We start from the raw sequence: 16,233 nt of genomic DNA on the forward strand, positions 1-16,233 counted from the left end.
TGTTAAATATTTCAGGTGAAAGGACTTCCCCACTAAGTGGAGATGCTGCTTCGTGCACTGACGGACGCTGCCATCAGAAAGCTATTGCTTGATATTTCATCTGCTGTTTTAACGACATCCCGTCACTTCAAGAGCCGATCCCTCGCACCCTCGTAAATAATTCCTCTCTAGCCCTTGCACTACCTCCACGCTAGCTCTCCGTTGGTGGGCTCCTACCGACTGCAACGGGGTTAGCCCTGATGCACAATCCGTCCCGGCGGTGCCTGCATGAATGGGACATTTTGCAGATGGTTATCGGGGTCCTGCTTATGTAACGATAGATGCCCCTGGTAGAAAGCACCCCTTCCAGCCCCCTCATGCTCTTCTTGGAATTTCCTCCAATTTCTCTCCCTCTTTCTCTCCACAACCAAATGCCGCGTTTCAGGTGCTGTCTGCCAGCTTATCCCAGAACGCGGTTACCGCTGCCCTCCCTCGTGGCGCTGGTTCGGAGCTGTGCTGCAAACTCGGAGCTGATTTCCTGCCCCCTCTTGCACTTGGATCTCTTTCAGCATCCTCGCTTTCCAGGTTTCTGTCTCCCGCGGATTACCTGCGGTTCATCGTATATTCTCCCAGATGGCTTCATCCGTAGGGCTCTTTCCTGCTGTTATTTCCTGTCTTTCTTTCTAACCGCTCTGTGGCCCTGCTCTCGCTGCTGTTGGGATCACCTCCCGACTCAGCAACATCCATGCATTTCATTAACACGCTGCTAACCCCTAGCGCGGCGTGCCTTGCTCCTTGATGCTTACCCTTTGTTTGTGGCACTATTCAAAATCCATGTGCTGGTGCCCCCGTCTGAGCCAAACTGGTTCATATTGCAAGTAAGATTTCATGAGATGTTGTATCAAATGACTTTCTGAATTGGGTGCAGCCTAGAGCAGCTGCGTGCCCTTCGTATACAAACTCTGAATTTTGATCAGGAAGGGATATCAAGTTGATGAGGCCTTTATAAACTCATGCTGCCGGCGTCTTGGTTTCTAATGAATGCATACATTTGCCCTCGAGCTTCTGTCCCGAGAGGGGCTGAAATGAGATATAGTTACCAAGATGATTTCTTTCCTTTTTTTTTTTTTTTTAACCTCAAGACTGCACTGGCCTTTTCTAGTCTTCTGATACATCCCAGTCCTCCAAGTGATCTAAGAAAATAATTATTCCTTTCCACCGTGCTTAGAAGACTGCAGCAAGACAGGGACCCTGCTGTGCCAGGTACTGTACACACACATCTCAACAATTAAAGGGGCCAAAGCTGATAGCTTTGCTTATGGTGAAAGGGACCTTACTCCACTAGCAGTCGCATGGCAGTGACGGCAGACCAGCAACCCATGAAGAGTGGGGGGAAGCCACTGAGATAGTTGCTGTAATTATGCACCATATCTGATGTGCCAGCACAGAGATGGATAATTGGCTGACATACATGAATGCAGCTTCATCAAAGCCAATGGTGCTATGCTGAGTTTCACCGGGTCTTTCAGCCACATATTTTTGCTCGGGCTGTTGGTTGATTTCTGAGGGGTGCCACCACCCATGTCGGTCCTAGGGTTCGATGTGGGTATGTTGGTAACGCAGGGTACTTATGACTGCAAATAGCCAGCTTGCACTTCATGCTCTCCAGCTGTGGACTTTGGAGGGAGCAACGTTCTCCTGTGAATGGCAACGTACTCTGCAGCAAATAGCCAGGACCTGATAGCAAGTTTTTCATCTAGCCATCACGTTACGGCCTAAATATGTAGCACCAACGCTCGTGTGTGACCTGCAGAGCCAGGGCATGGTGGAGCCGTTATGAGACAGAGCAAGGCTGAATAGGGGAAAAGACTGAGGGACTGGGCCTTATGCCAGCCGTAGCGTGGGAAGCAACGAGGTGGCCGGAGCAGCACCCAGATGGGTTCTGAATCCTGCAGCTTCAAACCTTCAGTCTGTCCTCGGGACAAGAGCATTTTGCTTTCAAACCTGCAGCACGCACAATGATATTATCTGCTCCTTTCTCAAAATCTCACTAAACATTTAAAAACACTGTTTTCTACCCTTCCAGATGTGGGCTGACAACCTGGCAGAGCTGAGCGTACAGAGTCTATCTACTGCATGTCAAGCAGGTAGCATCAGGTATAACTATTTTGGTATGAATGGGTGTAAATAATGACGGGAAATGTATAGGAAGGAAAGAAGTGAAGAAGCCATTTCTTGCATTAAAGTGCTGCACAGAACTCTTCCCCAGATGCACGGACCACGCTGCCTAATCACTTAGCTCCTGCTACAAAAGCCCTTGAAAGTGTCAAAGCCTATTTGCAGGCACCGCAAAGAGCCCTGAAAGTACAAAACCTTCCTGAAGCCGAGTCCTTATCTCCGCCTGCCCTTGGTTCCACGCCATTATCGCTCCTCCTGGACTTGCCATCATGCTGCTGCTCCAAGGCGTCTTCAAAACGCCCCTGGGAATTCAGCCTCCCCCGCTGCCTTGGCAGCACAAATCTGCTTCCTCCAGGATTTCGATAGCTACGTCACTGCAATTCCAGCAGCCCAGCTGCACAGGGCAACTGGGCAACAACTGCTTTGGGGGCATAGGAGAGGGGCATGAACTGGCCATATAACAAAATAGAAAACCAAAGAGGGTTTTTAGCAAATCGCTCTGATGGAACAATATGTGGGGAAAACCCTGCAGCTTCTGCGTTGGGTTTTTTTGTGCGTTTCCAAAGGCTGATAATCTGTGAGGCACTAATCATTGCAGATAATCTTCACCAGCTGTCGTCTCCACGGTGGTTAGCATGCCAGAGCACAGCGCTGGCACATGCTAATTGACTGGCTGTAAATGAACCTCTCACCAGCCTGAAGTTTTTGGGCTTCGGCTTGGCACCATCCTTACTTGTTGCATGGATCAGGATTGCCTGTAGCCTACGGCAGCACCAACTGACTGCACCAGGCCCACAAACACCACTGAGCAAATTCCCTATTAACATGGGAGGTCTGGAATGAACGGGTGCAGAAGTAGGAGGTAGCTGCAAGGAGGGTTAATAGCTAGAGATGCTCCAGGGGTATATGCACCACAGGGCCTGGAAAATGCAGCCCAGACCCTCCGCACCAGAGATTTCTTTCCCTCCCTACCTGCCTTTCCCAGCTGCCGGGTCAGTGCAGCTCCCTTTCTTGCCACCAGCCTGGTCAGTCCCTCCAACCTGGCCACTGCCCCCGGACACGCCAGCTGCTCGCCCCTGCCTCCGCAACCTCCCTGCAGACACGGCCTCCCCAGCTTCCTGCCGACCCCCCGCAGGCAGCAGCACGGTGCATCCTTCCCCTGCCATCAAGCAGGAAACCAGAGGGCCTGGGAAAGTAAGCGAGGATCTAAAATGAAAACCACAGCAAGGTCTAGAAACAAAGCAGACCGGGGTCAGGTCAAAACACCCAACACAGTGGGAACTACCGGCAGGGGGGCTGCACTTCAGGGGACCCATCCAAAAATCCAGCTGCCCCCCCTGCTTCCAACCTAATTCCTTCTTCTCAGTTCCAGATGTGAGTAAGGACCCTCTAGCTCTTTGCACCCAGCGCCCCACCCCCTTACAACCATTGCTTCAAGCCTTCGAGCTCTGCCTTAAACCCATTTCATCTTTCACCCCACGTGGAGGCTGTTCCAGACTCACACTCAGCTCTTCCTTCTAATTTCCAGCCCACGTTTATTCATGGCCAGGCCTAGCCAAACCTCATTCCACCTCGGATAAACTGGGGGCTGCTCTGAGCAGCCTTGGTTCAGAGGTGATGGAGTCAAAGGAAGCGCACCAGCTTATTCGTTGGAGAGCAAAAATAACAATAATAGCAGCAAGCCATCAAGTGCAGCCTGTAGAATCACAGAATCCAAAATAATGAGGGTGTGAAGGGACCTCAGGGGGTCACATCTAGTCCAACCCCTGCTCCAAGCGGGACCAGCCCTGACTACATCATCCCAGACAAGGCTTTGTCTACCTGGGTCTTAAAAACCTCCACGGATGGAGATTTCACCACCTCTCTGGGGAACCTGTTCCAGGGCTTCATCACCCTCCTAGTGAGAGTTTTTCCTAATATCCAACCTCAACTTCATTTGCTGCAGCTGGAGCCCATTGCTCCTTGTCCTGTATCTGCCCCCACTGAGACCAGCCCAGCTCCATCCTCTTTGCAGCCCCCCTGCAGGGAGGTGAAGGCTGCTATCAAATCCCCTCAGTCTTCTCTTCTCCAGACTAAGGAGCCCATTTCTCTCAGCCTCTCCTCACCAGTCCTGCCCCCCAGCCACACAACCATTTCTTATGCCCTCCGCTGGACTCTCTCCAACGTGTCCACATCCTTTCTGCAGTGGGGGCCCACAGCTGGATACAGGACTCCAGGTGTGACCTCCCCATTGCAGAATAGAGGGGAAGAATCACTGCTCTTGATCTGCTGGCAACCATCCTACCGATGCAGCCCAGGATGCCATCAGACTTCTTGGCACCCAGGGCACACTGCTGGCTCCTGTTCAGCTTCTTGTTCCCTGTCATCCCCAGGTCCTTTTCTGCAGAGCTGCTGCCCAACCCGTCACCCCCAGCCTGCACCGGTGCAGGGGATCGCTCCCTCCTAAGTGCAGGACTTTGCACTCATCCTTGTTAGACCTCAATGAGATTTTTCTTTTGACCCAATCCTCCAATTTGTCCAGGTCACTCTGAATCCCAGCCTTTCCCTCCACTGTATCTACTACTCCCACCAGCTTGGTGTTGTGATGTTTCTCATTCTGCTGGCTGTCAAGGGTGCAAGCAGAGATGAGTCTTGCCTCCCTGGGGCAGTAATGTGACAATATTTAACTTGGCCCAGGGGGCAGACAGTTTGCAGCTACCTCTTCCTTGCCCAGTGAACCTCCCTTCCCTCTCCGTAACTGCAGTTGCTTGACATCAAACTATGGGCATGGTTTAGACCCGGCTGGTCCTCCAGACCCTGTGATGTTGCTGCAGAGCCAGCAGTTAGATACTACCTGAGTCTGATGTTGAAGCCAGACCAGGGCTTCACACAGTCACAGCATTATTTGCAGGTGCTGCAGGGCTCTGCAGGTTCAAGCTGTGCGAGTCCCTGGTATGTGTATGCTACCTGCAGGGTGGGCCCGACAGACTCCTTCCAGCTTTTTGTGATACCACCCTACAGCCTCGCTTGTAGTCTATAAGGAAGCCAACCACTCCTTTTGTGACAAGGAAGTCCCTGGCCCTTTACAACTGCTGCATGGGGGAGGAATTGATGTTTAAGATGGACGTTTTCTTGGCTGGACCACGACATACAGAAAACTTGTGCCAGACTTCTAACCTGTCAAGGGAGGCATTGATTTCTTTGGGGGAGTCTTGCTGCATTGCTTCCTGTGCTCATTTAATGTAGACTTTTGTAGTCAGGCAGCTGCACAGCATCAGTTTTTGAGCTAGTTTAAAACCGTGCTACTGCCAGAGGTGGACTTGTCTGTGTGTGTGGCTGGCCGGGGGTGAAGCTGAAGGCAGGATTTCCTCCTTCCTCGGTGGACCGAAGGAGACTGTCCCAGCACTCCTGCTCTCACAAGAAGGATGAAGCCCCGTATGGTTTTTCCATTTGAAACGAGCTGCTCCATATTCAGTCAGCTGGTGGAGGATCTAGGGATACGTGGGCACGTCTACATGAGATGCTAAAAGCGCAGTAGACTAATTGTACTGCACGTCAGTGCAACACAGCGAAAGCCATGCTAATGCGCAGCAGAACTAGTCTATTGTGCATTACCGTCACGTAAAGACGTGCACCTGTGCTAGTGCGCGGTAGCGCTGATTAGGGTGCATTTAGCACCCGTTACCACGGGTACTAAACTTGATGCACTGTAATTATGCTGCATTAATGCATGTGTAGACGTGATTGCTGAGTGTTAGCTTACCACTTCTGGCTTTTTGCTCTGGAGAGCGGGTTTAATCTTCAATCCATGCAGTGCATCCGGAGTTGCCTGGTTCTGATGTGTTAAACCCCAACTGACTGCTTGTATTGTAGCTGCGACCCAGTGAAATCCCAGTCACCATTAAGTCTCCTTGTGTCAGCCCTATTGACACAAGCCCGATTTGAGGCATGAATCCTGGGTTGTTCATTGACCCTTTCAGGATTCACATGCAGTCTGGATGAAGCTAGAAAGTGATGGATCTGCCTCTCATGCCTGACTACAGTGATGGAGAGAGACAGGCTGCAGTTAAAGGTCACAGAAATCATACAGAAGTAGAGCCATGGGGCTGGAAGGCACCTGCAGAGGTCACATCTAGTCCAATCCCCTGCCTGAGGCAGGATCATTCCTGTCCAGACCACCCCATGCAATCCATCTCATCTAACCTCTTCGTAAGACTACCATAAACTCTGAGACAACACAAGACGTAACACCCCAACCTAGAATCACAGAAAATGAAGGTGGGAAGGGGCTGCAGGAGGTCACATCTAGTCCAACCCCTGCTCCACGCAGGACCAGCCCCAGCTACATCATCCCAGCCAAGGCTTTGTCTACCCGGGTCTTAAACACCTCCAAGGGTACAGACTCAACCACCTCTCTGTGTTAACCCATTCCAGTGTTTTACTACCCTCCTGGTGAGAGAGTTTTTTCTAATATCCAACCTCATCCTCCCTTGCTGCCGCTTGAGCCCATTGCTCCTTCTGTCATCTGTCCCCACTGAGGACAGTCCACCTCCATCCTCTTTGCAGCCCCCCTGCAGGGAGGTGAAGGCTGCTATTCAATCCCCCTCGGTCTTCTCTTCTGCAGACTCAATCAACCCAGTTCCCTCCTCCTCTCCTCACCAGTCCTGTCCCCCAGCCCCACAACCATTTCTGTTGCCCTCCACTGGACTCTCTCCAACATGTCCACATTATTTCTGTGGTGGGGGCGCACAGCTGGACACAGGACTCCAGATGTGGCCTCCCCGGTGCTGAATAGAGGGGAAGAATCACTGCCCTTGTTCTGCTGGAACTGCTCCTACCCATGCAGCCCAGGATGCCATTAGCCTTCTTAGCACCCAGGGCACACTGCTGGGTCATATTCAGCTTCTCGTCCCCTGTCCCCCCAGGTCCTTTTCTGCAGAGCTGCTGCCCAGTCCATCACCCCCAGCCTGCACCGGTGCAGGGGATCGCTCCCTCCTAAGTGCAGGATTTTGCACTTGTCCTTGTTGAACCTCATGAGATGACTTTTGGCCCAGTCCTCCAATTTGTCTAGGTCACTCTGAACCCTCCAGTTTGTCTAGGTCACAGGAAAAGCAGGGGAAACAGCAGCTATTTAAATGACATTTAAAGGCATGTATCACGGCACGACCATGGCTCCAGATTCACCGCTGGCTGGAGCGAAGGGCCACCCCGTGCCATTCTACCTCTCCTGGACAAGGGGCGTCCTGGAGTCTCCCACAGCCATGCCCTTTTCCAATGGTTCAAACAGCTTGTTCACACTCGTGTGAGTGCTGGGAGGTCTCAGCCACGGCCAGGTTTGCCTTCAACATGTTGCAGGTCCAGGATCCCTGGGACCGAATCTGAACCATGAAAGGGGCCATGCCCTCTCCACAGGATCAAGGAGCAATGACCCTTGTGATAACCAAGGAGGCCGTTGTAGGGGTGAGTTAGTAAAGGGTTTGCTTACACTCCATGGCCCCCTTGGCACATGTTTCTCATTCTGGTGCCCCTGGGCTGATGCTCTGATGCTCATAAAATCCAGTGATGATAACAGGGAAAGAAACTTTGCCAAACACCCGCTGGTGCGGCGACATTCAGAGCTGAGAACAAAGGGGTGAAAAGGAAAAGAGCATTTATTTCCTTGCCGGCTCTCTGCTGCTTTATTTGATGCAGCAATGCCGCCGAGTAGAGGGCTTCAGGTCTACAGCTGTACTGGCTGCTTGCCTTTCCTGAAATAAAATGGCCAGACCTTTGGTGCCACCATTAGATAATCACCGAGGAAGAGCTGCCCCACTGTCGACCCCTCCTCTAGGCTACCCGAGCTGTGAGAGCACAAAAGCACGAGCTGCCCACAAATAGTTTTAACAGCACACGCCAAGTCTGTCTATTCAACGGCACGCTGAAAGGCCTGGAACGGAGGCGCTCCTTATTAATAGAGAGAAAGTGCCTTTGGCCAAGGGCAATGAACCGGGTATAAAGGGGCATTCGCGCTTTTGGGGAGCGGGCCTCTGCAAGCTCTCGGCCATTGTCAGTGCTGTGTGTTGTACCCTTCTCAAGGCAGACCTGTCACCTCCGATCAGGCCAGCGTCTTCCGAAGGCTTTGTTGCTGTTGTTCCCTCCATGCAAATGCCCTGATCGCCTCCATTCACCGCACTTCCCCAGCCAGGGCTGGGCTCTGCAAGGGACCCGAACGCCTACCCTACGATGCCAAACGGTGCAGACATGGCCCGCCGTGGGAGGGTGATGGGGCAGAGACTGCAACACAAAGGCTCTGCGAAGGCCCCAGGAATTCATGGGTATACGATGTCGCTGTGGCCTCGTCTAGGGCCATTCACACTGTTTACACACACTTCCTCTGCAGACGAGGAATTGTGCCTATTGCTTAGGACCTTAATGAAGGAGTAGAGGGTGGAAAGGCCCAAATCCACAGCCTGCACACCTGAGCAAAGGGGCTATGCTCCAAGTAGCTCGGAGGGGCCGGGGAAGAGGAACCTTCCCTGCTTCCCCTGCCCTTCTGCGGATGCAGCCAGCACTCAGCGCTCACGTGCATCTTCTGCAGAGCGTCCAGGGTGGGATGTTGCAGCACCGCCTCTGCCCCACTGGTCCAAGGTGCCTTGTTGTCTTTGGCCACGTAGGGCACATCCTGCAACAGTGCCAGGCAAAGCATGAAACTGGGGGCAGGGTTGTCCCCAAAAGTTTCACTGGGTTTTCCCACTCTTTCAGCCTTACAAGTTGCTCATTCCCTCGTTACCCCGAGGAGTTCAGGAGGACATGGAAGGAAGAGGAAACACACCCGGGAGGGGGGGCATTGAAGCATGGCTGGCAAAATGCTGAGCTCGACGGCCCACGAAAGGCACAGCGTTCCAGCAGGGTGGCTAGTTCTCCTCAGTGCACAGCTCCAAAGGCGTTAAAGAGACTACAGGTGCAATGACGTCCATGGCATAGACCAACCCCATGCAAAACCTACACTGCCCTGTACTTACAATGGGAAAACCGTGATGTCCCAGATCCTCCCACAGCAGCGGGCAGATGCTGAGTTTCTAGCTGGTTAGCACCAGTTAGAGAGGATGTGGGAAGCAGCTGAGGAGCATGCGTGAGGGAGCGGATGTGCAGACCTAATGGATCAGACCGATTTTGCCAGTTCAGTTGATGTTTCCTTTGCACATGTGCTTTGAATCCCAGATGGGGTCAGAGGATCTGGTTCATGATCGAAAGCCTACTAAATCAACGCGAGGCTTTTAGCTGGCACTGACTTCACTGTTCCTGCTGAGGTCCCCAGCAAAACTCACTCCGATTTCCATGGGATCCATTAAACCAATGCTAAGAGCTTCTGCAGACCCCGTCTGCCGAATGCAGTACAATCGCTAGCCTTCTATTCACTGTGCTGGAAAACCCCAGATAAGCTTATGCCACGTCACAAATGCCATGCCCCTTAAAACCACGTTCTCTGTCGAGCCTGGCTTTTAACACTGGCTGAATTACAACATATAGCAAAATGCTGGGCTCTTAAATCAGCCTCACCAGGGCTCAGCTCTGCCATGCACCGGGTACTTCCGCCACAAATGTAGGCATGTGCTTCGCTTTAAGCATGTAAGTGGTGCCGTTGTGGCAAGTGTTTTGCTGACGTGGGCCAGCATGTTTATCAGCTTGAAGCACTAAGCTTCAAAGAGCTTAGACTCTTCTAGATCAAATGGGACCATGTTCCCAAGGACTTTAAACCCATCCCTACTCAGCTTTATAAACACTGTTGGCTCCGAGGCTGAACAGCTGCATTACCCTCGTCTGTGCTTACGTGCAAAGGTTACACGGCAGCTGGCAGAAGTCAGCAGAGCTCCACTGAAGGCCAAGAAGCTAGTGGTTTGCACAAGGACAGGATCTAGCCCATCTCTTACGCACTGCGGCTGCCAGGGCATCTCCACCGGCAAAAAGCCAGCCTGGCGTTGCAGAAACTGGAGTTCATGCTTTTATCTATCTCCTTGGAGATTACTGTTAGGTTTAGGTGACTGGCAACCTAAATCCTGGTGGCAAGAAGTGATTCTTTTCTTCCTTTAACCTTGGTCTCCAAACTGGATGTGGTTTAAATGCATTTCAATCATGGCACAGTTATAGGTCTGTGAACACAATTGTCCTACCACGCAGGAACAATTTAATGCACATACTCCTTCTGAAGGCAACCTCTCCGGTACAGGTAGAGCATCTCAATTTGAAAGCAAAATCTCCTTGACTTAACTGTTTCCTTAAATTATAACCTCTCGCAGAGTTCATGGAATGAAGAATTTGTACCACAGAAAGCTTTGCACAAGCCCTTTGGCAGCTCAAAGAAAGAAAACGTGTTTAAATTGTAATTCATAGCCGAAAGGTGCACCGGCTTCCTCTGAAGCCCTTTGGCCCCATGACAGTTATCAAACACTTACTTGACTCGCTGTGGTCGCAGTCCTGAGGATTGCACTTCTGGGTGTTTTCTGGCCACTGCTCGTGGTCACACAGGCTGCTGTCTTCTTCAACTGCGCCCGTTTTAGTGTTCATGCATTTCACCTGCCGCCGCTGGATGCCTCCTCCACAGGTAGCTGTGCACTGCGGGGAGTTAACAGGGCAGGGTGTAAACAGCTGCATCCAGACCCACCGCTGTCACGTGGATGGTGGTGCCGGATGTGAGACTGTACTTAAGTACCTGTATTCAATGTACCCATGTACAAGAACACCCAGCCCAAATTCCTACACTGCCCCCAACAAACGTGTGCAGCTCTTTATCCCCTGGCTGCTCCAGCCAGACCTGTTCCTATGGAGCACAAAGGCATTTTTATTGCACGTAGCCCAAGGTTTATCTGGTGCAGGGCTGCACAAGACGGCCGTCAGCTAAGTCAATCAGACCTCAGCCCATCCTGGCAACAGAGCAGGCTTCTTGTTTGGCTGGAAATCAGGAGTATTTAGCTGCTTGCATCTGTATTATGAACTGTGACTGTATTGTCTTCCAAGCTGGACTCTGCAAGTTCGGATTTCACAAGTTGTCTAGTCAAATCGGGATGCCTTTGGAGTTCCTCTGCTTACCATGGAAGGCCAGGAAAACTATTGTTTGACTATTCTGCGATACCAAGCCGTTTTTAAAGGCTCTGTGCAGTTCTTGTGTGGCTGCACCACACTGAAAGTTTCACTGGCCTAGCTAGTTATTGGCCACTGCTCAAGGTCAGTTGTGCAGACCAGGTGGCATGGCTTATCTGAGACTGCCGTCAAGTCCTCAGAAAACTGCCTTCCAGAGATGATAAGCATGATTAATTCTGTTAGCAAGGCAGCAGAAGGAAACGCTTGTTTCTCTGGGATGTGTTTGCTCACCTGTCCCCAGGATCCCACCACCCAGCTGGTACACGGATGAGCATTGCAGGGCCTCGTATTGTTTGGCCTCAGCATTTCCTCGCACCGTCCAAACTCTGGGCACGTCACCAGACGCTCCTGCTGCCCTCCTCCGCATGACTCGGAGCACTGGGGAGAAACACAGTGGCTGTCAAAACCAGGAGATCAATTTGGGATAGCGGATCAGGAGGTACACGGCTCTTTCTGGGTCCTTACGGAAATAGTGTCAAGTGGCTCCAAAAAAACTCTGCCTCTAGTGCTGAATGCCCTTGTTTAAGTACCCAGCTGTGGGTAGTGGGTGGTTTCACTCCGCCTAAACTAGATCACAGTTGGCCCCATCAGCTCATCAGAAGACAGGAGGTCTCAGTTTGGAGGCAGGCCTGCTTTCTACGCTCCAGATACTTAGAGGGTCAAATTCTGCCCACTGCTGAGCTCAGGCAATCCTCCTCGCACTGCAAGGAGAGCTCCAGAAGCGAGGGCAGGGCTTCTGGCCCCAGCCCGTTAGGCACTTTTTAAATAGCAGCCATTATGCTCTGTGCTGCGTGGCTAAGCATAGCCAGAATGCCAGCTAGCTGCGTCTCCGGAGAAGGAGATGAAGAATAACAACTGGTGTAAAACAGCACATCGCAAAGCAGACAAAAATGTATTTACTGACTGGGCAGTGAAGAAAACGAATGGGGCATCTCCTGACAAGCTGATCTAAATTTGGAAGGTATTTGATGGCACGACTGCGGCGTAAATGATGGACTCTGGGGCCCCTGGCTTCTCTTCTTCAGCCAACAGGTCATTTTTAAAGCTGACGGCGAAAATGAAAGAAATGTAATGGGCTAATCGAATGGCACCGTGGGTTATGAAAGCAGGGCTGCTGTGATGAATGTGCCCTGCTCTGGAAGGGAGGAGGGGAGAATTCAAGGCAGAAACAGGCTTGTTTGACCGCTTGAACCCTTTTTTCCCCCTATGCAATCCTCTGACTATAAAGACACCCCTGGTGGCATCGTTATATGGCTTCACGAATTCCAGAAGTCCCCTTGTAATCCATCCATCAGCGATGTCACCAAAGGATGCATTGCATGAAGAAAAATATAAGGGAGGCTCGGGGAAGGGGAGGTGACTGTCATTTAAATGTCATCAGGGCCATTTGGGAACAAGGTTTAAAAATAAAGCAGTGGATTTCTGAGTCTTCTGAGACAACCGACCTTTCAGCTAAAAACTGGGGATAAGGGACATGCCTCAGCTGCTGATGAGGATTTCCACTCTGGCAGCCGGAGTACGTCCCAGATTCACCCTGTTTGCACTGTTGCTGGTAGCTTTGCATTCTACCGTTTATGAACTTAATTCATCATCATCATCATTACTGCAAGCCATTGTTCAAGCACATAGAAGAGAACTTGGTCAGTGCGTCTCCATGTTAGCGTCTTACAGATGGGTCTGGAACGAAGTCCCGGATCAGGACCTTCTGGATTCCAGCAGAGTTTGAATCAACCCTGCTATGAGGACACATTGGGCATGTCTACATGTGCAGTCCAGCTTAAATTTACTGTGCAGTAAATTACTGTGCAGAAAGCTGGAATAGGCTGGTGTCTACACGTGCAGGCATTAAGGTGCATTAACACTGTGTGTGGACTGATTTGGGACTCAAGTTAGTCCCAAGTCAGTCCACACATAGTATTACTGCGCAATAAGGTGTCTGTAAGTGCATTACTGCGCAGTAACTAATCAAGCGTAAATTTGATACCTGCATGATGCAGGTATCAAATTTACATCCAAGTTGGCGTAAGTTGCCATATTTCCTGTCCAGTACAGGCACACACGTGTAGATATGCGCCCATACTGTGCAGGAATTTTGCGCAGTAAATGCGCATGTGTGCACCCTCCTGCCCGGACACCCCCTCACCTCTCTCCAGGAGGACGTGTACCAGTCCAGACAAGGCTTGGTTTGACAGGCAGCCTGCACGGGTGGCTTGTAGAGAACAGCCTGACAGTGGAAAGGCCTCAACAGCCTCTGATCTCGGGTGTCGATGCAATGCACGTCCCGGACCCGCAGTCCCCCTCCGCAGTTCTTGGAGCACTGGGTAAACAATATAATGAATCATGCCGCTGGAAGGAAGGCAGTAAGTGTCTCCAGGCTGGAATCCCTCTGGCAAAGTGGAGTTCAGCCGGTTATTAAAGTGAATGGTCAAGCTTCATCTTTCACTACCTCTTTGTTTTGTTTCCCTGGCTCTTTGTGGCCCTCTCCATTTCTGCACCTAGGGTGGTCCAAAACCACGCCTGCTCTCTGCCTTGAACGGGTTCTGCTTCATTTTTAATACTGACGTGCAGACAGAGCTGATGCTCCCAGGGCCGAGGATCTCGGGAACGAAGGCCAATTAAGATCAGCAGCAATAATCAGACTCTCCCCTGCCCTGGATTTGTCCAGCCTCAGTTGACATGCTCCTATGAGTCCGTCAGTGCTGCTGATGCCACCGCCTTGCAGGAGATTGCCCCAGCAGTTCTCCAAAATATCTCTTTCCTTTATAGCAAGAGCCTATTTCCCCCTTTTTGATCTCCCCAAGAGCATTCCCACCATACCTACTTCTACTGACTCCCTTCCAGTCAGAGGAGATGGCTATTCCCCCTTAGCTACCTGTTACCCAGGGGATATATATCAGCTGCTTTAGTCTTCCTGCATACTCTAACTCTGTCTGGCTTAACTAACAAGGCACCTAGAAAGGGCAAGAAGCCCTCACACCCTCCCCTATGTGTTTACCTTACTCCAGTTGCCAACACGCCACGATGAGCACGGTCTCAGGGAACACCTTCGAGCAGGGACGGGTTTATTTGCAGCAACACAATCGTCATCATTGCCTGTGCTGCAGTGCACTGTCCTCCAGATTGCTCCCAAGCCACAGGTGGTGGAACACTGGAACGGGGTAATTGAGACAGAGGAGAAATAAATCCTGTGCTCTCGCTTCACTGCAAGCAAGACCTCAGCAGCTGAGCAGTGCAGCGTCTGTGCGAAGACATGCAACCAGGCAGCTGCAAGCCCCTCTGGCCGTTCTGGAGGCGTCCTATGAAATGCAACAAGGATGGGCCCACCAGGACACGATGGAAACGAAACGGGATTCAGCAGAAAGGCCTCTCCAAACCTTGGAGTTCTGTTTCTCTCGGCACGGCTGTGAATCGGAGAGGCTACACCAGGGCAGAGCGAGGAGATGGCGATGGCAGATCAGGGGCACAGAAGTTAACAGAGAACAAAAGCTTTCCGTGGAGCGCTTGAACCACCCCGTACAATTTAACTGAGAACTTGATGCTGGGCTGTTCTCAGTGGGGGCAGATGGCAGGACAAGGAGCAGTGGGCTCCAGATGCAGCAAGGGAAGTTGAGGTTGGATGTTAGGAAAAACTCTCTCACGAGGAGGGTGGTGAAGCACTGGAATGGGTTACCTAGAGAGGTGGTGCAGCCTCCATCCCGGGAGGTGTTTAAGACCCAGGTAGACAGAGCCGTGGCTGGGATGATGTAGTTGGGGCTGGTCCTGCTTGGAGCAGGAGCTTGGACTGGATGTCACCTCCTGAGATCCCTCCCAGCCCTCATTTCCTGTGCTTCCATACCTGCTGGAGAATCATCTGACATCCCACAGCAAGGTCCCTCTTACCTTCTGGTCTAGTCCAGAAGACACCAGGCTTTTGGGAAGAGGCTGTCCTATATATTCTCTCCGGTCTCTGCTCTGACTGTGAGCTTGTGCTCCTCATTCCCCCTTCTTCTGCAATATTTTACACAGGTCTCAGACTCACCTATGTGAGACCTATGAACTCTGAACTGGGGTCACCTTCGGCCGGTTTCCCATTGACTAGGCAGCTCCGTGCAGTCCTGTAGTAAATGGGTGAAATATGAGTGACTTCAGCCAGCCGTGGGAGAAGGGGGGCACCAGCCTGTTTAATTGTTAGAGCTCTGTTTAATTAGCATTGCTGGCTTTGGTTGTTTAACAGCTCTCTGGGTAAACATTTCCTCTCCATCTCCATCTCTATCTCATTTCCTCTGAGGCCAGGACTCCCTTTATTTGCAGTTCCTGTCCTGTCTCATCAAGTGCCCCAAGCTCAGACACACTTCATCTGTCGGCGACCTCTGAAATGCAGCCCAGTTTTGCTCTCCCTTTTGGGGCTCAGCTCCTGTTTCCTGTGCTCTGAACGGCACTTGCTTCCCCGTTGCCTCCTTTCTCTCCATGGAAAGCCTTGTGCAGTGGCTCAGTTACCCCAGTGCAAATCTGCATCACGGCCCTGAAATGGCACCTGTCCCACTGCACGCTGAAGGAGTAACTGGGAACACAGTTTAGCTCCGTACCCTCCACTATCCTCCTCACTCCCTGAGCAGCACTCAAATTAACGCCCCTGCTCGGCGGCCCCCTGACAAGCCGCACGTGCTGGATTGTGCTTTGCCGGGATGAGGCGATGTCCCCAAAGCTCTTACGCTCGTCACGGGAATGTCTCCCAAATTTCTCCTAGGGATTAGCCTTTAGTGCTGCATGCCCTTGGGGATTCATTCTTCATCTACATTGTATTAGATACGGGCCTCATTACCTTGCAATGACCTGCATAAGCCAATTGACCCTCGTTGCACAGTCTAGACAAAGAAATAGTCCCAGCAATTATGTCATCCTATAACCAAGCTGTAGCTAATGATTAGTGATGGCATTGCAGGGAGCAGGCTCAGCCTTCTGGGTAAGCCACAGCTTTGCTGCCCCTTAGCACAGACATTA

General features: G+C 51.5%; 1 protein-coding gene across 1 annotated transcript in view; it reads right to left on the bottom strand.

Moving 5' to 3' along the window:
* The window catches only part of ADAMTS7 (ADAM metallopeptidase with thrombospondin type 1 motif 7), a 137,853-nt gene that overhangs the window by 29,648 nt on the left and 91,972 nt on the right, over positions 1-16,233 (bottom strand). The window contains exons 20-23 of the mRNA XM_014601147.3: positions 14,249-14,401; positions 13,397-13,570; positions 11,485-11,631; positions 10,569-10,728 (exon numbers count right to left, since the gene is read on the bottom strand). Coding sequence (XP_014456633.2) covers positions 10,569-10,728; positions 11,485-11,631; positions 13,397-13,570; positions 14,249-14,401 — 634 coding nt within the window. The remainder of the gene's footprint in view (positions 1-10,568; positions 10,729-11,484; positions 11,632-13,396; positions 13,571-14,248; positions 14,402-16,233) is intronic.

This window comes from Alligator mississippiensis, chromosome 11 (assembly GCF_030867095.1).
Source record: "Alligator mississippiensis isolate rAllMis1 chromosome 11, rAllMis1, whole genome shotgun sequence".
Taxonomy (NCBI): Eukaryota; Metazoa; Chordata; order Crocodylia; family Alligatoridae; genus Alligator; species Alligator mississippiensis.